Here is a 24,654-nt window from a genome sequence, read left to right as displayed (position 1 = left end):
TGTTACAGCCTAACCCAGGGATGGCAGGTAGGTTTCATCTTGCATATTTACTCTGATAGCCCCCCCCAAACCCTGAAGTTTAGAGGAAACGCTGAAGCTGCGCTCAAGGGGTGGGGAGGAAGAGGAGAATTGACGTTAATTATTGCTGGTTATAGACTGATTTTTTAAAAAACCGATTCTAGGCAGGTATAAAAGTGACCTTGCTGTGATTTTCTTTCTAGAAAAGTTGTGCCAGTCTTGCAGAGCAAAATTGACCTCAAATTTCACAGTATTTTAGTTGTGTTGTCCTTTGCACACTGAGAAGCCACACCACACACATCACAAAACATGTTTCCAGTCAGAGCCCTTACTCTGCACGTGCTGTGCCAGGTGAACCTAGTTTCTGGGATACCTGCTAGAGCACGCTGGCCAGTTGGCTTCTTTGGGAGGCACCCAGCAGATAACTATCAGAATTACTGAATTGAAAATTTAGAGCTGTTTTTGGAGAGATTTAACAAAGAGGATTTAAGGAGTAAACTATGTCATAAGTCTTGGCTTTATTCATAGTATCATAGAGTCTGGAAAATATGGTAAACAGCATGAGAAATCGTTTGTCTTTTGTTCATAAATCCTTCTCAAATAATAAAATGTCAGTCAGCCTAAAATTTGCTTATTGATATGTGCACTGCTTTCTGTTTTGTGGATTGGAAAATTTAGATTCTCCAAGTTGGTAGCAATCTATGGTTCTTTTCGTGCCTGTGGCCTTTTACATAGTCTTTTAGACTGCTTGAATTACTGCCATCCAGTTCCCTTTATGTGCTGAAACCATTTACTAATGTCATGAGGCAATTACCTCAGCTCTTTCTGTGTAGGGGTTCTTTGTGTAACACTATTACTCATTCGTACAGATAAACACAATGCAAAAACTACAGCATACATTTTTTCTCCTCTAAGCTTTTTCTGCACCCGTGTGGACTTACCCTACACTGCGTTCTGAGGGTACACAGATGAACAAATAGACCACATAATGACCCCAAAGCACAGTGAGGTATTTTGACCAACTTGCATAGAATGAAGCTTAAAATTAGAGGTCTGTGTCCACAGGTCTCTGCTTGAAAGTGTCTATAGTAGTAATTGATAGGGCCGGACAAAAGAGAAATTTACCTCTCTGCATTTCTGTATATGAAAATGATGCCCATGAACAGACTGGGATATTGTTATACTTTTAACACACTTTGATAATGCTTTATAGAATTATACTACGTAAAGGACTTTCATATACCAGTGGCTGGGCTGCCTCATTTGTTCCTCATAACCAACTACTCTGAGAATTGTGAAGTCCAGATTTCTTTAGAGATGAGGAAACAAACAACCTTATAGTCACTAAGTGATTTGCCCCAGGTCATTCAGCAATTATGTGTCAGACTCGTTTCTTGATTTTCTTTTTTCTCTACTAAAGTGTCAGTTTTGGGAAGTCCTTTTTTACTTAATAGATACTCCTGTATGCGTGGTCCTGGAATGGGTATTATTCCAAACAAATTGAATAGCTATTGCCTTCTGAGAGCTTATAGTCCACAACACGTAATAGATAGTTACCAACTTGGAGAGTTTCCCCGAAATATTCTAATTTTATTCAGAACCACAAAGTAAACAGAGATGGCAAATCAGACCTCTATAAATGTGGTCTAATTAATATATTTGAATCTTTTAATAACATACTTTCATTATTGGTATGGGTTATGAGCAAAGCTCCATAATTACTTGGACGATTAGTATTCAATATTCTTTAAGCCAAAGCACAATAAAAACCCACTCTATCAGATTGAATTTGTTTATTTCAATAGGTTATTGTAAAATTTAAGGTTTTCCAATAAAAGTAATTTCATAGTTACCATTTCTTGACTACCTCTGGTCAAAGGGCTAAGTGCTTAACATATATATTTTTATCATTTGTTCTCTCAACAACTCTCTGTACCATTTTACGGATGAGAAAACATTTAAAGAAACTCAATAACTTGCTCCGACATCTCTTTCTAGCTATGTAGTCAGTTAGATAACCTGAAAGTTCTCTCCTAGAAAGAGAGGAAAGAAAATTTCTCTTTCGAAATGCTAGATAGAATATAACCAGCTTCCTTTAAAATATACACAGGAGCAAGAGGAAGAGAATGATCACTGAAAATCAGTGTGATGAGATGGAGCTGACTTTGGCTGCCCAGGGAGAGGGGAGACAGTAAACAAGGGGCCTAAATTTTAATTACTATACGGGTAGAAAATATAAAACCTTGGACCTGTATAAGGTTGGAAGCTGGAATTGAGACCCCAAGAGGGACTCACATCTTTAGCAGAAGGGGGAACTAGAAAAAATTAACCTGCCAGCAAAAGAAGACCTTGTCGAGAAAGCTTGCCTGTTGCCTGGCCTTAGAATGATGGGGTCAGGGACCTTCCCTAACAATTAGTGGTCAGTAGGTACAAGAATTGAATTTCAGTGTCCTGCCTGGTAAGAACTGGTTAGAAAGTGGTCCTAGGCTGATGATAACCTGGGGCACAAATGGTTTCTGGAAGGATACAGCATCAATCCAGGGACTTACGGTCCCCACAGGTGAAGATCCACTGAATATTTTTTTCTTTTTCTTTTTCTTTTTTTTTTTCTTACTTTAAGATCCACCATGAAAGAGAATCAATAGAAAAAGAACAACAACAGCAAACAGTAGAATTAAGACCCGTAAGAACTGATTTGCCCAACAGCTATCAATGGGGCAGAGCTAAGACTGGGATTCAAAGCAGTCTGATTTTAAAAGCCCGTTCTCCCACTTGGCATATTGCCTCGCATTCTGCCATACTGTCAAGTAAATGTTTCCTGGTAATTTTGGAGCTCTAACAATTGCTGCATGTTTGGTCTAACTTTTCAAGTAGGCAATAAGTTAAAAAAAAAAAAACTCTCTTCTCACCCCAATATTAATTGTAATATTAGTTCATTTTGTGAGATGTTTTTTCATAGACCTGGGACAATACCTAGAAAAACAGTGGACATCTCTTATAGGTCGAGTGACCCCAGAGTAATTGTTACTAGTGAGTGCCCCTCCCTCGTAAGTATGTTAATGGTCGGGCAGTGCATGGGCCTCTGCTGATTAGGCTCTGCATAGTGATTTTCAGCCCCAGCCAGCTCTCTGTCCACAGAGGTTACTGTGGGATGCTGGAAAATCTCTTGAGTAGCTCTGAACATCTCCCTAAGCCTTGTCTGATGAATCAGTACTCACCCTTGTTGAGTTTAGTGCTAGATTAATCTGTTCAGAATTTGTAGCCCAACGTAAATTCAGAAGAATGGACTGCTTCCCGAACTAACCTTTTAATCTTCTCTTCCATATATGCTTTTACTCCCAGACTGCCCCTTCTTGGGTCTCTAAAGCTTTTCCCTCCTAAGCTTCAAACTCTATCTTTGCCTACATGGAAACTTCCTTTGCCTCTCTTGAAGGTTCTGGAAGTCTGTAATTCCCCTGACCCACCAATGCAAGAGAACATGACACTTTCCTGCCTGATACCACCCCTTCCCACCTGCCAGCCCCAAACACACACAAAAATTTCTTTTCATGGGCTCCAGAATATTGTACACTAACTGTACAATGGTTAATGGTTAATGGTTGTTTCCTTTATTTGTTCTTTGAAGCTCCCATTTCCTGGCCCAGTTTATGTGGCATATTTTGGAATAGTTGTTAGAATGAGGTCTTTCTTTCAGTGAATCTTGACTTACCTGCTGTTCTAAGCTGGTATCTGGGCATAATAATAATTTGGGTATCAGCTGTCAGAACCCAGTGGCAAGCGCTGTCTTTCCAGGAACTTTTGCAGCTTGCACCATACCCTCAGGTTATATACACTAACCTTCAGATATTACCATCCTCTCACCAAGGCATCTTTTTCACCCCTACAAACCTTTTAAAATCAGGTTTGTTGAAGTATAATCGACATACAATAAGTTGCACATATTTAAAGCATATACTTTGCTATGTTTGACATAGCAAAACTGTGAAACCATCACCACAATTAAGATAATGAACATATCTATCACCCCCCAAAAGTTTCTTCATAATTCCCTTGTAATCTCAACTCTCCCCATCCCCATGAGGTAACCACTGATCTGTTTTTTCTGTCACTATACATTAGTTTGCATTTTCTAGAATTTCATGTTTTTGTATAAATAGAATCACACAGTTCTTCTTTTTGGTGGGTGGAAGGTCTGACTTCTTTAACTCAGCATAATTATATTGAGATTCATCCATGTTGTGTGTATCAGTAGTTCGTTCCTTTTTATTGCTGAGTAGTATTCCATCATAAAGATATGCCACAATTTGTTTATCCTTTCAGTTGTTGATGGACATTTGAGTTGTTTCCCATTTTTAGCTATTACAAATAAAGCACCTATGAACAGTCATGTACAAGTCCTTGTACAGATAGATATATGCTTTCATTTCTCTTGGGTAGATACCTAGGAGTGGGATGGAAAGATAATATGATAGGTATTTAAAATTTTAAGATAAACATTTTTAGATATAATAGATATATTTTCTACCAAGAATAAGGGAGTCATTTCCACAAATGGCTAAGGAGTGCTACAGCAGTTAAGAACAGTTAGTAAATAAATTCAGGACTTTTCTTCCCTTTAAAGTCCACAAACTAATGGTTTATATGTTTCCTAATTGGTTATAAATGGATTTTAGGCTTCTGGTGATCAGTATTACATGATACTATGTTAAAATCACATCAGTTATAATCTGAAGGTCAAACTGTGTTTCCGAAATAGTTTTCTGTTGTGTAGACCTATTATATTCATAATATACAAGAAGTTAGGCAAGGACTTTAGTTATGATAGATAAGAGTTGTGAGTTCCTGTTCAACCAGAGCAGAATCAGTGGGAAAATGATAGCTTTATTTCTATTAATATTAATTTAATCTTGCCCAATTTTCTACTAATCCATAACAATTTCATGGGTGACAGTTACTTTAAAAAAAAAAGGTACCAAATAAATGTATGAATATTTAAGGGAGCTTGTTTTTATCTTTAAAAAGACATAGTCCTGGAGCAGTGCTTACATTTTGTGTGACCTTAACATGTGATCAGTTGTAAGCTTTTCACAGCCGCAGTTTTGTGTCTGTGACGTCACATGGGGTGGGTTTTTCAGGGCCGAAGGGGACTTGATGTTTATGGGCCACCTGCTCTATGCTGGCGCTGCTGGTGCTTTCTGTAGCTTGTCTCGTCGCGCGGTCTTGCACAGCAGTTAGCGCAGAGGCGACTCCCTCAGCCGACTCACGTGGCCCTGAGCAACACAGTGCTGTCCACGCAGCCAGCCTCATCTCTCGTCGGTACCAGGTTTGCATCCCGTGCTTCAGCTGGTCTCATTTCTTCCAGATCTACAAATGGACTTTGTCTCCTGTCCCCTCCCAGGTTTCTCACATGCTGTTCCCTCTACCTGACTCTCCTCTCTTCTCTCATAAGTAATTCCTGCTTACCGTTCCCACCCTGGTTGAGGTCTCACTTCCTTGGGTGCCTGCCTCAAACTCCTTTAAGACTCTAAGTCCTGTTAGAGTAGGGCCTGTGTCTTCTTGCTTACCATTTTATTCCTACCAACTAGTGTAGTACTTAGAGTATTTGTTGAATGGACGAACAAGCGAACAACCTTCTCAGATGGGTAATTTTGTCCCCAAGTCACATAGCTAGTAAGTGGTGGACCCCAGAGTTCGGATGGAAGGAGGACCCAAAGCCATGTTTTTTCCACTACACTAAGCCTCTCCACAGTTGTAGTCACTAAACACTCTGAGGAGGACTGGCAGGCAAATGAGGTAATTGAATTGAAACAATATACCTAATTACATGTTGATCCAATGTAGGAACACAATGAAGCCAATTTTCCATACACCTAATCATGAAAATACTGGTTTTACTATCTTTTTAAAATTGAGTTATTCTGATTTTAGACTTAACACAGATTACAATAATTGATTCAGTAAAGACAGCCTGCAAATACAGTTGAGACTGTGGGATCCTGAGATGTATCACCCCCAAAATACTTTATTCTTAGGGTCAGATTCACCTGTCCCATTCCTCCCACATGTACTTTTTTTTTTTTTTTTTAAGCATATTTGCAAAGACTGAAATCTCTGCCTCCCAAGGTACAGATGAAATGTTAGAATATTTTCTTGGAGATTATGCAAAAGTGTTTTCCTTAAGTAAAAGGTTACAGATTCTGTTACTTTTCTTTCTCTGTATTTTCCTTTAACCGCCCTCTGTTTAATTATAAATCTCCTTTCCTTTTTTTTTTTTTTTTTTTGCGGTACACGGGCCTCTCACTGTTATGGCCTCTCCCATTGCGGAGCACAGGCTCCGGACGCGCAGGATCAGCGGCCATGGCTCGTGGGCCCAGTCGCTCCGTGGCATGTGGGATCTTCCCGGACCGGGGCACGAACCCGTGTCCCCTGCATCGGCAGGCAGACTCTCAACCACTGCGCCACCAGGGAAGCCCTTTTTTTTTTTTTTTTCCTTTTCCTTTTAAAGAACCTCATTGCTTTATCCCTTTGGAGTCTGGTCACTGTTTACCTCCCGAGCCTCATCTTTTGCCCTTCCTTACCTCCTCAAAGTGTGCTGCATTTACATAGAAGTACTTCAGATCCCTGGCTGAGATTGGTGCCCCTCCTGTGAAACCCTTCACTCACCCCATTTCCTAGCATCTGTTATATTCGTATGAAATAGTTTGAGGGGTTGTGTATCTCCTGTATTAGATGGTAAGCCTTCTTAGGGCATTTACCGTCTCAGAAGAATTCATACATCTCAGAATCCCCAGAACCTGACAGTTCCCAGCACATATTACGTAGCTAAGTAGTACATTGTAATAAATAAATAAATAAGTAAGTAAATAAGTCTTGGGCCTCAGATCTCCTTCAGTATGAGAGAATGAGTCAGAGGTAGTTCAGAGCAGGAAGCAAGGATGTAGTCATTGTTCTAACTTTCTTACTGCGGATCTGCACAGTTTGACTTCTAGACTAAATTAGTCTTTTGTTGTTCGAATTTCCATTGTCAGGTTTTAGCAGTGTTTTAGCCCTGTTAGTTATCTGTTTGGCTCTCTGAACCAAAGTAATAGAACCTGGACCCACAGTTTCACCTGAGTTAGAGGAAAGAGTTCAGCAGGACTAACCACAGAATATTTAATTTTTAAAAAATTGAATGAAATTCAATCCACAGGCCATAAATTATAACCCTCAAAATCATTTAGAAGGGTTTATCTGACATCAGACTAAATGCCACTCTAACTTGTATGACTCGTAAACTCAGAGCCCTGGAATAAATTCCTGACTTTTGCTTCCCTTGGCTATCCTATATTTGGTTGAATTTTTCTTTTTTTTTTCTTTTTTTCAACATGCTTTTCTAATTTAGACCTTATTTTCCTGAAGTCAGAGCCAGTCTAAATACAGACATCAGTGAATTTCTCACAGTTCTCTGACTGGGAATCAAGGAGAGAAATACAGATCTGTGACCTCTCCAGTCACGTTTGGAGAGCTCACCTGTGCCCTGTGACCAGCTAGCTTTTCCACTAAAACCATGAATGCCTCCAGGCTGAGCACTGTTTCTTATTCCACGTAAGAATAAGTCAGTTCCTCAACACCTAGTTCACTATTTGGCACTTTAGTTGTTGTTACAAAAATAAGTGTTTCTATTTCCCATCAAGATCATTTTCTTTTAAGTAGACACTAATTAGTAAGTACTTACAAAAATCAGTATAGCAGCCTATCACAAGGTTCTCTAATAAAGAGACTGAGGAAGATATAGAAGCACTTCAGAATTATTTGAACATAAGGAGATAAGCCCGAAGAATTCAGATACTGATTAAGCTCGGAACAGAAAAACAATGAAGTTTAAATGTTCTAAAATGGGTTTTTTTAAAAGACCTTAAAATTACCTCTAGATTTTGGCTGCTTTATTTTTGCAGACTTTGGTTCATAAACCTTTCCTTGAGATTCTCAAGCAACTTTACATATTAATCTACCTTAAGAATATGAATGTTTTTTGCTGCTGTCAAAATTGAATGTGTGATCGATGAGAAAGATCTGAAAGCCCTCTGTTCTAGGCAGGATCGAGAACTTCTTTTTTTCTAATTCCACACAGACACGTCTTCGGCCTCTGAGGATGAGGGCTCTCTGAGACGCCAAGCTGCGCTCTCTGCTGCCTTGCAACAGAGCTTACAGAACGCTGAGTCCTGGATCAACCGTTCAATTCAGGGATCGTCCACTTCTTCATCCGCATCTTCTACGCTGTCCCATGGAGAGGTCAAAGGAACCAGTGGGTCTCTAGCTGATGTATTTGCCAATACTCGAATAGGTAGGAGCTGGATCTACCCGAGAAGCCCAACTTATGTTCCATTTGGCTCCCAGTATCCAGGAAATAGGTTGTGATTTGTATTAGATTTTTCAGGGTGGCCTAAAAAAAAATAGAATCAGAAAGAACATGACAGTTGATGAGGCAAAAAAGGAAAACACGAGCATTACACTTGGAATGATAGAGAGCGTCTGCATTATTGGTACATAGTATTGCCCACCTGAAGCCATAGCTATTTCTATAAGCAATACTCAAGCTGCAAGATAAAACACCAGTCTTAGTGTGGTTTATCCCTATTGGAGAATATTCCAGCAAGTAAAAGGTGTTAAAAGATGTAACGTATTAGACTTTCCCAGGATTGTTGTCTGCATTCTCTCAAACAAAAAAAAATTAAACCTGAGCAAATTCTGAACTAAGGCAATATCAATAAGACCCTTTTGTCTTTAGCATAAAGACTGGATTTATTGTCCTTGCTGCTGTGCTATTGCTGCAACAGAGCGTGCAGGCTGAGAATGTTGGTACTCTGTGAGCTGCTACCTGCTGCCAGTGCTCCTCTATGGAGTATAGCTTTCGCTTGGCTCTGCTTTGTGTGTGTGTGTGTGTGTGTGTGTGTGTGTGTGTGTGTGTGTGTGTGTGTGTGTGTGTGTGTGTTCTAAGAGTCTGTGACATCTGCAGATAAAGATACAGTTCAGATCTCTGCTTTTGCTTAATTAGTTGGTACACATGGCAGTAAGTGATGTATATGAACATCATGTGTCTGTGATACTTTTCCTTGTTTTTTAACAATCCACTTGCATTTTGGTGTCTTAATTTTTATATCAGTAACCTTCCTGTTTCACCTTATATATATCTTTATTCTATTAATTGATTTCTGAAAAGAAGAACTTGGAAACCTTTCAATTTAAGCCTATAATTTTTAAAGAAAATAGCTACCTTGAGGGTATGCTTGCCTACATTAAAAGGCTGAGTGCCAGTAACTGATGGCTTGTCCTGCACTCTTAGCTGTGCCCTCAATTAACTGAACCTCCCGAAGCAGCTACGGGTGAGCATGCTCACCACCTCTTCTATTGGGAGGGTAAGCAGCAGAGCCATGGTGGGGCCAGGTTTCATTCCCAGATTGTCTAAAAGAGAGCAGTTTCACTTGTTAAAAATATTTTCCTGGTACCCAGTTAACTTTACCTGAATTTTTGTTAACAAGATGATTTCATCTGACTTCATATCTCATATTGCTTCCACTCTGTGAAGAGTTACCGGTTTAGGTACTCACAGGAACCATTGTATCCAACATTATTGCCTTTTGGATGTCTGCTCTAACAGAAGTAATTCATGTTTCTAAAAGAAAAATTTGAAAGTACAGATATAAGGAAAAATAATCTACAAACCCACTTCGTATGGATAACACTTCAGTGTTATCACTTTCATGTATATCCTTCTAGACCTTATTTGCATATAAATATGTAAGGTTTTGTTTTTGTTTTTACAGAAGTGAAATTGTACTAAATATAATGTTCATAACCTGCTTTTATTAGCAGTGTATCACAGACATTTTTTTATATCATTAATATAGAATTATACTGTTTTTTTTATGGTTTCAAAATATGCAACTGTATGGCTATGCCCTAGCTTATTTTAGCCGTTTCCCTATTTTGGACATTTAAGGTAGTATCCAGTTTTTTGCTATTATGAAACTGGAATGAACATCCTCGAACACACAACTTTGTGCATTTGTTTGATTATTTCCTCTTAGGATGTATTCCTATAAGTGGAATTGCTGGGTCAAATTAAAATGTCTATTTTTAAAGCTTTGTTATCACATTATCCTACAGAAGGAATATACTGCAATATACTTGTGCAAAGTATTTAAAGCTTTAAAAAATATTAAACTAGTAATTATAGACTTTTGGGGCATGGAAAGCTTACTCCCAAATTGGTTTTAGAAATTCTTTATATTATGCTTTTTCCCTTTTTCATAGTTATGAGTGGCCTTTCATTATTCTTGCAAATTGTATATTTTGCTTCCTCTAATTTTCGTTTTCTTCTTCTAAGTTTTTTGTAACACATCCCTGTTGAATGGCTCTCTTCCAACTATATCATTATTTCTTTATAGTAAGAATCTCTACATGAAGCAGAATATAACACTGTTTAATCACGCTTAGAGCAAGGGAAGAACCTTTTCTGTCAAGTAGATCCAAGTAACCTATTGGTTATTTTATAAAAATTAAAAGTGGATTTTATCTGGTTTTCTTCATTTGGGAACTTGAACGATCTGACTCCCAAGGCACAATTTCTGTCTTCAGTGAAAGAAGAAACATAAATAAACCAACGTAAACATGAAGAAATGCTCAGAAGACTAGACTGTTAGTAGCCATAATGATCATACTTTGATTTCATTTTGAAGTCACTTGCAATTTTTATTTTATTATGGTTATTTTTATAACATTGGATTTCTACCAGACTTTCTGTGTAGAAAACAGCGTTTTTGAGAAATATTTGATATGCGATTTGATCTTACTAAGGCTGCTCAAGTTCTCAAGAGTAATAATTTTAGAAAACTGATATGCCCTGGCTTAACCTCTCCCTCTCTCATTATATCTTGCTAGTAAAATGTGATTTTAAGGGTTGCTTTATTGGAGCTAGTGTCCCATTTATGTAGTTTTCTTTCTTCTTAAAAAACAAACCAAAAAAAAAGGATTTAAAGATTCTTATTTTTACTGCTAATGTAATATAATTCTAAATTTTGGTTTCTTCCCTCTTAGAGAATTTCTCTGCTCCCCCTGATGTCACTACAACTACCTCTTCTTTGTCATCATCTTCCTCAATACGCCCAGCAAATATTGATCTACCCCCATCGGGGATAGTTAAAGGCATGCACAAAGGATCCAACAGGTCCAGCCTCATGGATACAGCTGATGGTAGGCATCTCTGTTTGATAGCTAAATAGGGCATATTAGTTAAACAGAAAAAATTCAAATTATAAACAGCAGTGCCTGATGTCCAGCAGTGGCAGAACTATACTGTGATTGACCTACTCACACAGATCATCTTGAGCTCCCTCTTTTCAACGTCTGCACTGCAGCAGCACTAACACTTGTTCACACTTAGTCTATACTTTCAAAAAGATACTCTGAACAAAAAGTATGGAAAAAGAAAAGAATGCTATGAGAGAAAAGGGATGTTAGATGAAATATTTAAACAGTATTAATAATAGCATATTTTTTCTCTGTTGTCATAAAAATGATAATGTACGTATTTGTACCTCTTTGGCCCAGTTGAAATAGAATGAGACTGTGGACAAAGGCCAAACATCATTAGAAATAAAAGCTCCTAAGAGAATAGAGGAACTGAAATATCCCTAAAATCAATTAATTTTAACTCACCATTTTTTCCCTTATAGGTGTTCCTGTCAGTAGCAGAGTATCCACAAAAATCCAGCAGCTTCTCAACACTCTGAAACGACCCAAAAGGCCTCCCTTAAAAGAATTTTTTGTGGATGACTCTGAAGAAATTGTGGAAGGTAGTGGTAATATTGACAAACACATATATTCCTTAGAAATTTCGTAAGCAGTTACTACATGTTAGGTATTAATAGGATTTAAGGATGAACAAGGCATAGTTTTTGGTTGAAAGAGTTCATAGCTTTCTGCTCTTTATATTTTAAATCTCAGATGAAAAGTAAAGAGGGGCAGAGAAAAACAAAGAGATAACTATGGAACACAGAAATATGCTCTTTGAAATTAGGAACAAACACCTAATTTTTTAAATTGTTTATATTTGGCATTATCCTAGAACAGGAGTGTCAAAGTCAATCTCAAAAGTTTGCCCATTCCTTTTTTTTTTTTTTTTTGGCTGTGTTGGGTCTTAGTTGCTGCACGCAGGCTTTCTCTAGCTGCGGCGAGCGGGGACTACTCTTCGTTGCAGTGCACAGGCTTCTCATTGTGGTGGCATCTCTTGTTGTGGAGTATGGGCTCTAAGCGCACAGGCTTCAGCAGTTGCAGCATGCGGGCTCAGTAGTTGTGGCTCGCGGGCTCTAGAGCACAGGCTCAGTAGTTGTGGCGCACGGACTTAGTTGCTCCAAGGCATGTGGGATCTTCCCGGACCAGGGATTGAACCCGTGTCCCCTGCATTGGCAGGCAGATTCTTAACTACTGCACCACCAGGGAAGTCCTGCCTGTTCTTTTCTGCTATAACCCAGTCGTTTTGTTAAATCAGCCAGTCAACACATATATGTATCTGCTTTAATGTGGTAGATGGTGAAATAGGTTCACGAAAATACAGTCACTTCCTTCTTCCTTCATGTTGTTGTTTACAATTTAGACAAAACATATACTGTAGGTGAAAGCTGGGTTTAGTCAATATGTATGTATCAACTGGTACAGGCAGTTTGGAGAAGGGAAGAATTCCATTTCATCTGTGTGGTTAGGGAAGGCTCCCTAGAGGAAGTGATAAGAATGATTTATTCATTCAATAATTTTAAAAATATTTAGGGATAAAATAATATGATGTATAGAATTTAATAGAAGGATTGGGAGGGAACTATATGGCGGCACAGATGGAATGAGGGTGGCCATTTAATAGTTCTATCTAACAAAAGCTTTCATCCAAAGAACTAAGCCTTGGTAGTTTTGCAGTCCATTTTTACGTCCTGAGGCTAAGAGTAGGCTTTGATCACATCAGACCTTAATGGAACTAGGCATGTTGGTAGACCAGATCCAGTCTTAGCCCACTTTGTACAGCAGGAAGCAACAAGCAACCTGACATATGAGGTTAAGATGAATTTCTGTTTCTTTAGGAGTCACTAAACTCATTGAACTATGGTCATCTTTCTTGATGGACTGATGTTTTCAAGGTGTCTGTGCCAGTAATACCCTCTTCAGTCCTTTTAGTACTGTGTATTGCCTAAGCAAGTGAAGGTCAAGGTTTAATAGAGTTATACTTGAGCAATATTCATACTTGAGCTCAATTAGAATAGAGCTAGCAGCTTTCCACTAATTTTAAATAGGCAGCATTCTTTCATTTGAATGACAATTACCTTTGGAAAAAAAAAATACCTATATGTCTTTGGAAGTCTGGAAGAGTGTGCCCCAGGGTCTGCATTGAGGCCTAATGGATGGCAATGATGTACAGACTTTTATGACCAGAACTACGCCTACCATATATACAATCTGTCCATAAAAAGAAAACTGTTTATTTAGAATCACCCATGTTTATTTTTATACTTAATCTGGTGGTTTAGGGTCTGAGAATATGCAAATGTTATTTACCTAGGGCGGTGAGTTGGGAAGTGAAACTGTTAGTTGTGTATCAGTAAAAAAATGAATGACATTTTAAGTAAGTTTCCCCAACCTGTCATTAAATTGAGCTGTAAAATAAAATTTATTTCATATTTCATTTGCCCTTCTAATACTTGTTGCTCGTTCCATCTGTTCTCTCTTCTATAATGCTTCTCTCGTCTCCTACTCACCTGGCTAATCCCTACCCTTCCCCTCCCTTTAAGACTCAGCTCAGGCATTACCTCCTCCGGGTAGGAGACCCCATCCTCTAAGCTGGGTGGTGGCATGGCCCTCTTCTGCCCTCTCTGTACCTGTCTCTGTCATGCACTGGTCATGTTTACTTAGCTCTGTGTATGAGTGCGTCCCCACTGTCTGGATACTTCTAGACATGCAGAGGGCATGGACCCTGTATTCCTTGTACCCGGCATTATGAGAAGCAATAAATGTTTGTTCAAAGAATGATATGTGCAGCATTTATCTTCTCAATATTTATCACATCTTGTGCACATAATTGGCACTCAGTGAATACTTGGCCTTTTGTTCCATATGTAAATTATCTTTCCTGCTATGAAAATACAGGATTTTTTTTTTGCTTTTTAATGTTTGAATAATACTTGTTTATTGTAGAAAAATTAAGAGGATTTAAGTTTTGTCTATAGGAAAGGATATGAAATATTAGTCACCTCCAGTTTCTGGAATTGCCCATGTTAATGATCCTAGTGCTTTTCTTTTTTGTCCCCCAAGTTCAGTTCAATTTAATGAACATTGATTGAGCAACCATTATGTATTAGGCACTATAGGTAATAAGAGGAATATGAACCATGTCTTCTCTCAAAAAGCTCTCAGTCAGGGGACTTCCCTGGTGGTCCAGTGGTTAAGACTCCACGCTTCCAATGCAGGGGGCCTGGGTTCGATCCTTGGTTAAGGAACTAGATCCCACATGTCGCAACTAAGGGTTCGCACACCACACCTAAAGATCCCGCGTGCCGCAACGAAGATCCTGTGTGCCGCAACTAAGACCCAGAGCAGCCAAATAAATAAATTTAAAAAAAAAAAGAGCTCTCAGTCAAAGGGGGAGAAAAAATTATAGAGTAGTAGAAGCTCTTGAGCATCCTCAGTGCTTTAATAAGGGTGCACTAGCACACAGTGTGGAAGCACTAAGGAAGGAATGGCCCCGGACGGCTTCCCAGGGAAGGTACCATTAGAGCTGCATCCTGAGAAGGATGAGTGCAAGTTCACCAGGAGGCAAAGGGATTGGCCATATGAGATGTGCACAGAGGTGTAGAGACATGGAAGGAACATTGTCATTCATGCCCATTGTCTGCCTGAGTCCGATATGACCCTGTTGTATCCCCATTTTATAGATGAAGAAAATTGAGGCTGGGGTAACTCATTTTGCCTCAGGTCACACTAGTAAAAAGTGAATGTAGGGGCTTCCCTGGTGGCGCAGTGGTTGAGAGTCCACCTGCCGATGCAGGGGACACGGGTTCGTGCCCCGGTCCGGGAGGATCCCACATGCCGCGGTGTGGCTGGGCCCGTGAGCCGTGGCCACTGAGCCTGCGCATCCAGAGCCTGTGCTCCACAACGGGAGAGGCCACAACAGTGAGAGGCCCGCATACCACAAAAAAAAAAAAAAAAAAAAAAAAAGAGTGAATGTAGGCTTGGGTTTTCTGATTCATAGTTCAATGCTTTATCATTAAACATAACCTGGTGAGGTGGAACCTGGCTTTCTAACATTGGACACAAACTAAAGGTCTAAAAACAAGCTTACTAAAAATTGTAAAATTGCTAAACAGAAATGTATGCTTTGTGTTTTTTTGAACGTTCAGGCATTTGCTTTGTCAGGGTCAGGATTTGTTGGGTAAAATATATTAAATATGATTTTACGATTATGTGGGGAAATGAATTAAGGCCCAGCTTGTGGATTACTATTTCTAACGATGTCCTTTATATTTTCTCAGAGTGAGTTTAAGCCAGATAAAGATAAAGGGAAAGGGGAAATATATTTGAGATAAGAGACCTAAGTTGTATTAGTTGGTATTTGTACTTACTTCAGATCTTATTTTCATAACCTGTTGGGGTTGTTTTGGTACAGTACCTCAGCCAGACCCCAACCAACCCAAGCCTGAGGGACGGCAGATGACCCCTGTGAAGGGAGAGCCATTAGGAGTCATCTGTAACTGGCCTCCTGCTCTTGAGTCTGCCCTGCAGCGCTGGGGCACCACTCAGGCAAAATGCCCCTGTCTGACTGCACTGGACGTAACAGGGAAACCAATTTATACTCTTACTTATGGTGAGTTTCAGGAGTCCAGTTCCTTCCTTTTCTCCTAATAGTTCTTCAGATTATCATGGGTAATGTTTTTATCTTGCTATTTAGCAGTTACTGGTCATTGTGTTTCAATAGATCTTTTAAATTATTTTAATAGGATCCTAAGTTCTAAGTACAGCTGTTGCCAAATATTTTCTTTTGCTAAAGGGACTGTTGCAAGCCAGCTGATATTTAAAAGAAGAAAGAGACTTTTTAGATCCATTGATGTTTAAACATTAGGAGAGGATTTTAGGAAGACATTTGGGCAGGATTAATGGCGTATGGTAAAAATCAGGTGGTTTTATCTAAAAATTGAAATTGGTTACTTTTTAGATCTTTGTCATTTACTTCATCCTGCCTCTTGCATGTAATAGGCACAAAATTCTATAACGAACAAAGAATCAGTACTTTTCCATTTAGTTTTGTTTTATAAATTTTTAAAATAACTATTTTTATTATTTCTTTTTTTAAATAACAAGAAGAATGGATTCAGCTTGGGCTGTGAGATTTTGTACTAGTTTATTCAGACAGATTCCTTTTTCCCTTCACAAGTGGTATACATTGTCCATAGATCTCCATATAGAATATTTTAGAGAAATAGTTTTTATTTAAAGAATTGTACAGATTGACATGAGTTTCCATCTTCAATACCCCTCTGAATGAGTTGTGTGTAAAACTAACATATCTTTGCAAAATAAAATGATTTCACTTTCTTCATAATCTAAAATAAGAATTTCTAAGGGTGGCCGGGGAAAGGAGCAGGAAGAGGGGAACAGTAGGCTTTTCCCCCTAAAATTGTTTTTAGCATTCATTTCAGAAGCTGTACATTAATCTCATCCATGTACCCTTTAAGAAAGCAGTTATTTAGCCAAATCTTTACATGTTTATTTAACATCTTTGACTATATCCACATGTTTCACATAGTTAATTTCCATTTTATTGTCTGTTTTCACTGAAATACAGTGGTATGGAATGCTCAGTCATTTGAGGCCTACTTTTGCTTTGCACTTACTTCAGGTATCCAGTATCATATGTGTAAGTGTTTCTTCAGAAAAAGCTTAGAAAGAAGCTGTCTTCTGATTTTCAGTCCTGTGATAAAAACTTGTTTCCTTCCCTTTAAATCTGATCACCTCACATCAAATTATTTCTAAAGATATTCAGATTACTTCAGAGAAGAATTTGAAATATTATCTAAATCACAGTGAGCTTTCGGTGATGTTTCATTTTTGCTTGAAGGCAGCACTGGCTTTCGTAAACTAGAGTGACTGTAAAGCAGTTTTTGCGGCAGAGGACCTCTCTGTGCGTTGAGGGTGATGCTTGTCTAATGTATCATTTGCTAGTGGCCGTTATCTCATTTGGTGTGCTGATGAACTGAATGCCCTCTTGCTGAAGTAGGCCTGTGTTTTTCTATATGACTGTTTTCTTTTTCCAGGAAAGTTGTGGAGCAGAAGTTTAAAGTTGGCCTTCACACTGCTTAATAAGCTGGGGACCAAAAATGAACCTGTATTAAAACCTGGAGACAGGGTAATTGGTTTTTTTGTTTGGTTGGTTTTTTGGGGGTTTTTTGTTTGTTTGTTTTAGGGAGTTGATGTTTATTGTTTTCTAGCATGCACATTCTGGATTTTTAATGTACAACAGCACAATTTATATAACTCTTACTCTTAGAAAATGAAAATGGTTTGGTTCCAACCCAGGTTATAATTCTTGCATTTATAGTTTGAAGGATATTCACATGTCTCTTTACTAATGAAAATAAAAAGAAACCTAAGTCTTTCTGTAAATAAATATTTCAATATTTAGACAACAAAAATAGCAATCAAATTTACTCTTTGATTTTTTCTTTGAAAAATGCCCCACAAAACTTTCAAAACAATATTCTGGGGTTTTGTGTGGACAGGGAAGGAGACTTATGTTACTTCTAAGAAGAAACAAATTGACATCATTAATTTCTTTTTAAATTAGAAGTGACATTAAAATTTTTTTCAATATTTAAAGGTTTTATTCACTTTCTAAATAAAATTACTTCTAATCATCAAACATTACTTTTCATTTGGACTTGTAGAATGAAACACCAGCTACATACACAACGGAATTCATTTTAGTAGGCTCATGATTACAAAATTTCCTAAACTAGCCTTTTAAAGATATTAATACTTCTGCATTTTGGCAAAGGACATCTAAAGTATGGCTTTTACTTTTAAGTATGACTTGTGAGTGTATCATAATCTTCACCCAAAGAAGGTAATTTCGTGTCTTCCTAACAACATGGACACTTGTGTGCAGAAAGGAAATGGGTTGTTTAAATGTCTTGTGGATTTAGTATTTTTTTTAGAACTCTAGAAGGTTCAGAACTGAACTTATCTTGGGAGTGAGTTAAGAGAATTTGTAAGTGAGAGAAGGAAAGGGAAAAACAAAAGTCCAATGACATAATTAAGTTTCAAATGTTAATCTGTGAATATCCAAGCCAAGGAGCAAACTCCACAACAATCGTGACTTCTGTGTTTTTGCATTCCTTGAGGAAATTAGGAAGGTTCAGTTATCTCTGATGCATTACAGGTGAGATCACAGGTTTGAACATATTATGGAGGTTTCACTGTTTATCTTTTGTAAATGAATTAACTTTATATTCATAATGGTTTCTGCCAGTATTGCTTATACCTATTACCAAATGCCTTCTTGCTAGTATACTTGCATTGTTGGTTAAGTGAGTAAGGATTAATGCAATGAATTTGTTAAAAAGTAAGAAACCTTAGGTTTGCCCTAAGGTGGTAATGGAGTCCATCAATTCTTGTAGGTTCTCTCTGAGAGATATAAGGCTTATTCTTTAATATGTTAGTTTATCTAGAGAGATCCATCACATTAATTTTATTGCTTTAGCCCTGCACTAAAGTAAATTGCCTTAGGTTTTCTAAGTAATTAACTTACTACTGAAGGTGAGTTGTTTACTGCTAAATCACCAATAGAATTAAATGAAAAATTCTTATGGTGATGATGATGAATTGCATTATAGTCCCCGAATTGTGCCTAGTATAATCATGGGAATGACAGAGATCTTTTTAGATTTGTGCATCCTTCTGAATAACTTAATTTTCTTTAGGCCATTAAATAGTTTGATGTATTGTGTTCATGCTAAATGTCATATATAAATCTATCACTTAGTGGCAGTGAAAGTGTTAGTCTCCTCTTATTCCTCTGTATTGAATGTCATTATGTATTATAGGTAGCCCTGGTTTACCCCAACAATGATCCAGTCATGTTTATGGTGGCTTTTTATGGATGTCTCCTGGCCGAAGTGATTCCAGTGCCTATAGAGGTACCTCTTACCAGAAAGGTAACATTGCTAAATTTAAGAGAAGTGTAGCCTGATGCGACATGGCAGGCATTGGGTTCTTGGATCAGTTGACTCAGTTACAACATTAAAAAATAGTCTGACCATTTTCTTAAGTACACTTAGCTTCACTTTCTAAAAACATGAAAGTTGTAGAAAATTTATTTATGAATATTTATAAGTTTCATGAAAATAACCTGTTTTCAACCAAGATAGAATTTTTCTAGTATTATATATCACTTAAAAGTTATGGGGACATACTTGACTTTTCAATGATTACATTTTATAAAGAGTACACTTGGGAATTCCCTGGCGGTCCAGTGGTTAAGACTCGGGCTTTCAGTGCCGTGGACCCGGGTTCAATCCCTGGTCGAGGAACCCATAAGCCACTTGGTACAGCCAACAACAACAAAAAAAGTACCACTCTCGGGACTTCCCTGGTGGTGCACTGGTTAAGATTTCGCCTTCCAGTGTAGGGGGTGTGGGTTTGATCCCTGGTCGGGGAGCTAAGATCCCACATGCCTCAGGGCCAAAAAAACAAAACATAAAACAGAAGCAATATTGTAACAGATTCAATAAAGACTTTAAAAATGGTCCACATCAAAAAAAAATCCTAAAAAAAAAAGTACCACTCTTGCTTCAGAGACTATAGATAATCCACATTTACAATAGGTGAAACCTTTCTGTGAAGGTATTTCCCTTAACTGTATCATAACATCTAGGGCCTCCATTAAGTCGAACGGCGATGCAGTGATGTTGTGTTACTACTCTGGGGTACAGAATTTACTTTGACCACACATCCGTCCTACTAAAATAAGCATATGTGGCAGATGTCAAAGTTTAACTGAATGATTTCTCCATGAGCTGTTTGACCCTAATTTTCTCGTGCAGTTTATTATTGGGAGTTGATGGTGAAGACAAATATGGTGGAGACTATGGATTTATAAGAAAAAAATTATTTTCTGAAAGGAATAAAAAAATTGGTAGCATCCCTGAGACTCTGGTTGATTGGTATAGTATCTTTAGATTGGTCAGGAAATCATAGGGTTGTTCTTAAATTATTAAGTTGGCAATGTTTATGTGGTTTCATAATGATACTTTAAAGATGAAATTTTAATGGAAATGCTTTAGGCTATCTCTTTTGGTTTCTTCCTCAGCTATTGCTGTAAGGCTTAAATCTACCTCCTTTAAAATAGAATAATAAGGAGTATATGGACTTGGGTATAACCGTCCATTCACTTTCATTGTAAATTTGTACATTTGGTGTCCATTTACATTATTTATTTTGTTCTGACCTGAATTGCTTTGCTTTTGGATTTGGAGGTATGGCTAGGTCAAGACAACTTAACCATGTTCACTTTTATTTCATTTCCTGAGATTAATCTGAAAGAGGAGTGTTGCTGACCATTAACTAAAATGGTCACATTTGGCTGGTGGAATTCATCGTTAGCAGTGTCAGATTAATAAAATGTGATTTGCACTCAGGAAATCATTGTGTTGTAGAAATTATTTGGAAGAACATATTGTCACTGGCTTTTGACAATTGCCAGATATCAGGGGGTTCCATGAATGTGTCACACAAGTGCCAAGAGTGTTACTAAGTGTCAGGTTTTGGGCTTCAGCATGCTCACGTTCACTCCCCTACCTTGCTCATTATCTTTTCTCCACAGGATGCTGGAGGGCAGCAGATTGGCTTCTTGCTGGGAAGCTGTGGTATTGCCTTAGCTCTTACCAGTGAAGTTTGTCTAAAGGGATTGCCAAAAACCCAGAATGGAGAAATTGTACAGTTTAAAGGTTAGTAATATTTGTACCTGAATTATCAGTTAAAAATTAAAGCTGAGTGCTTTAATTAGTGTTTTACTTTAATAATAGCTAAGTACTTAACATATATTTTCGTATTTAATCCTCACAATCTTATGAAGTAGGTACCATTATTATCCCCATTTTACAGGTGAGGAAACTGAGACACAAAGAGGTTAAGTAAGTTGCCCAAAGTCACAGTTAATATATGGCAGAGCAGTGATTTGAACCCAAATCTGTCTGATTCCACAGCCCACACCCTTAACCTTTATGCTGATGGTTGGAAAAGCTACCACTCTGTTCACTAAAGCTAAATGCTACATGTAGAGACAGAGGATAGACCACTAACCTCAGTGGACTTCCACTGCCAAATGGACCTCCCAGTTGTTGAGGTAATGTCAAGGCCTGGAATTAGCATGTGGAACGATTGTACTTTTGAAAGAAGGTATAATTGTCTGGTGATTTATCACTAAACACTAATAAAGATATTTTACTGATTATAAAATGACCTTGATTTGGTCTCTTGATATTTAAAATGACCAATTCATGGTGAACTCCTTTCCTGATGGCTTAGGCAATTCAGTTTTTATTTTGGGTTTGATTTAGGTTGGCCCCGGCTCAAATGGGTTGTAACAGATTCCAAGTACCTTTCAAAGCCACCTAAAGACTGGCAACCCCACATCTCACCTGCTGGTACAGAACCAGCATACATTGAGGTAAGTCCTGAGACTAGGATGTACATTCTGGCTTTTCCTTTGGCTTCAATTGCTGTCCCACAGAATTTAAAACTAACTCTTTGTAGTTTTAATGTTAGTAGATCCTCCTGGTTTGTTAGATTTCCATCTTTTGGCTTGTAAAATGCCTTATAGTGGCCCTTCTATTCTAATTATTTTGAACATAAATACATATTCAAGAGAAAGACAACAAAGAAATTGATCCTTGTCATATAAGAAAGTTACAAAAGACTTAGAGAAGTTCAGAGGTTTAAGAAATGCTTTACTGGAAGAGATATTTTTCTGCTGCTTTGGGGATGGGAGTGGTGGGGGGTAATGGGAAGCAAGAGACTAGAGAAATGAGGAGGACAAATAGCTGTGCTTGAAAAGAATAAATTTAACAGATAAAGAGCAAGAAGAAACAGATGGCTAGAGGGTTTGGTATTGAAGGTTAGTGTAGGGAAGAGACAGGACTTAGTGACTAACTGAAGAGGGCGGAGGCAAGAAAGACACTTGGGTTTCTGACTTGGGCAACTGGATAGATGATGGATGGCATCCTTCGCTAAGATAGAAAGTACAGCAAGAAAAGTTTTCATGGATGAAAGGTACAGGGGTGGTGTTGGCTGCGTTTCACAGGAGTACAGGTCATTCGAGGGGAAGGGTTGATCCTCTGAGTCTGGATCTCTGGAGAGAGGTCTGGGCTGGAAGTAGAGAATTGGGAGTCATCAGGAATGTGGTACCCTGATGAATTAAAGTGAAAAGAGAAGAGGAAGAACAGAACGTTCAGAGAATGCCAACATCCAAGGGATGGGCAGAGAAAGTGGAGGGAAAGGAGAGAGAGAGAATATTGAATAGGAAGAGGAGTATCACAAAAGCCAAGGAAGGAGAAAGTGTCAAGAAGGGAGGTGTCAGATATTACAGAAAGGTCTGATAAAGTAACGTATGCAATATGTGCTTTTGACTTAACAATAAAAATGTGACTGATCTTGGTAAAAAGCAACTTGAATGGAGCATCGAGGTAAAAGCGAAATTATAGTTGATTGATTTGGAGGAGTGAATAGGCCATTTCCCAGTCTCCCCTCCCAGCCGGGAGCTGCTGATAGACAGGGACCACACTTCCACACCTTTAGCTCTTGCTCTTGCCCTGTATTTGCTACTGTGCTTCTGTTAACCCAGCTGAAGTCACATGTTTGTTTTAGCTTCTTTAGCAGCCACTTCACACTGACAACTAATTAAACTTTTAAGAATTTTTCACACATACTTTTGTTGAGCTTTGACATTACCCAGTCCTATCTTTGTGTGATTAGAGTTTGGGGCCCAAGTGTGTAGCCTCAGATATTTATATGAAACGTTAAATTCAGCCCATCGTCATGGCTTTTCAGGGTTTCGTTTTTGGATTCTAGTTTTGTCATTTGAAATAACCCATTTTGTTGTTTCTTGTGTTTTTGTTTTTGTGTTTTTTTCCTAGTATAAAACAAGCAAAGAAGGGAGTGTAATGGGAGTTACAGTGTCCCGCCTTGCAATGCTGTCTCACTGCCAAGCTCTGTCCCAGGCCTGCAATTATTCTGAAGGTCAGACTTCACCCCGTGACTGCCTGCACTGTGAGCTCAGATCTGTGTGACTTCGAGCAGAGTGCTCGGCGACTGGACTCCAGTTAATGACCACATTCAGAGGGAAATGTGCTAAGACACATTCTTGGCTTGCTTTCTTCTTTTTCACAAATATGCTGTGATTTAAAGAAACTAAAATTCTGGGCAAACCAAATATGTAAAGCATGATTTCTTGAGTGCAGAAATAGAAAACTAATTAAAACCATGTGCTTATTAGCTGCGGAATGTCAGGTACCTCCATCTCCCCATGCGTTAGAGCTGCCACCAGCTGTATGGAGTTAGAGTCAAAGAAATTCTGCTACCAAAAAACACAAATTAAAACACAAAAATGTATTCTGGGTTGTTGGACTTTAGATGTGTTGATATATATTCTGGAATGACTATGTCCCTTAGAATGTTCTTCACAACATTAATTTTTTTAGTGTTTTATTTTCCTTTCATAGAATGAAACAAGTTAATACATGCTCATTATAGCAGCATTATAGAGCTGCATTCTTGTTTGGTTAAAAATATATATGTTTGGGCTTCCCTGGTGGCGCAGTGGTTGAGAGTCCGCCTGCTGATGCAGGGGACACGGGTTCGTGCCCCGGTCCGGGAAGATCCCACATGCCGCGGAACAGCTAGGCCCATGAGCCATGGCCACTGAGCCTGCACATCCGGAGCCTGTGCTCTGTAACGGGAGAGGCCACAGCAGTGAGAGGCCTGCATACCGAAAAAAAAAAAAAAAAAAAAAAAAAAAATATATATATATATATATATATATATATATATATATGTATGTATGTTTGTGTGTGTAATGAAATCAATCAAAATGCTAACAAATGCAGTTGATTATTATATAATACATTCATACAATGGGTTATACGCTGAGGTATTAAAACTCATGTTCTTGAATATTAAAGATTGTTTCAGTATATCATTAAGTGGAAACAAATTAGATACAGTGCCAATTTTGTTAGTCAAGTATCTATCTCTATATAAGCATTATAAGTATATAAGCTTAGAATTATATGTGCATGTATGTAGATATAATATATAGATATATACATACACCAACATTTTTCGTTTTCTCTAGGAAGTGTAATTTTTTACATATGCTTGTGAAACTTCCAAAGTTTCTAAAACAAACATGTGTTCCTTATATAATTAGGAAAAAATTATCTCGAAGACAGTGCCAAAGTCAAGGAATTCCAAACTCATTGTTTCTTCTGTGACCACGTCACCCTGTGATCAGTCCCCCAGCCAATTTGAGGGGACCCTCAAGTAATTAGAAGACCCTGAGAACTT

The 24,654-nt window shown here is 38.2% G+C and overlaps 1 protein-coding gene across 5 annotated transcripts in view; it reads left to right on the top strand.

The window, feature by feature from the left end:
- The window catches only part of DIP2B (disco interacting protein 2 homolog B), a 239,528-nt gene that overhangs the window by 164,579 nt on the left and 50,295 nt on the right, over positions 1 to 24,654 (top strand). For 2 of the 5 annotated variants that reach the window (XM_081249860.1, XM_081249858.1), the window contains 9 exons: positions 8,129 to 8,341; positions 11,095 to 11,250; positions 11,733 to 11,855; positions 15,704 to 15,901; positions 17,349 to 17,440; positions 19,137 to 19,247; positions 20,915 to 21,038; positions 21,651 to 21,760; positions 23,226 to 23,328. In XM_081249860.1, coding sequence (XP_081105986.1) covers positions 8,129 to 8,341; positions 11,095 to 11,250; positions 11,733 to 11,855; positions 15,704 to 15,901; positions 17,349 to 17,440; positions 19,137 to 19,247; positions 20,915 to 21,038; positions 21,651 to 21,760; positions 23,226 to 23,328 — 1,230 coding nt within the window. The remainder of the gene's footprint in view (positions 1 to 8,128; positions 8,342 to 11,094; positions 11,251 to 11,732; positions 11,856 to 15,703; positions 15,902 to 17,348; positions 17,441 to 19,136; positions 19,248 to 20,914; positions 21,039 to 21,650; positions 21,761 to 23,225; positions 23,329 to 24,654) is intronic. The other 3 variants (XM_081249856.1, XM_081249857.1, XM_081249859.1) reach the window with 3 other exon arrangements.

The sequence above is a fragment of the Mesoplodon bidens genome (genome assembly GCF_964165515.1).
Source record: "Mesoplodon bidens genome assembly, chromosome: 11".
In the NCBI taxonomy this organism is placed as follows: domain Eukaryota; kingdom Metazoa; phylum Chordata; class Mammalia; order Artiodactyla; family Ziphiidae; genus Mesoplodon; species Mesoplodon bidens.
The sequence above is the reverse complement of the archived record's forward strand: the minus strand, read 5'-3'. Positions and strand labels throughout refer to the sequence as shown.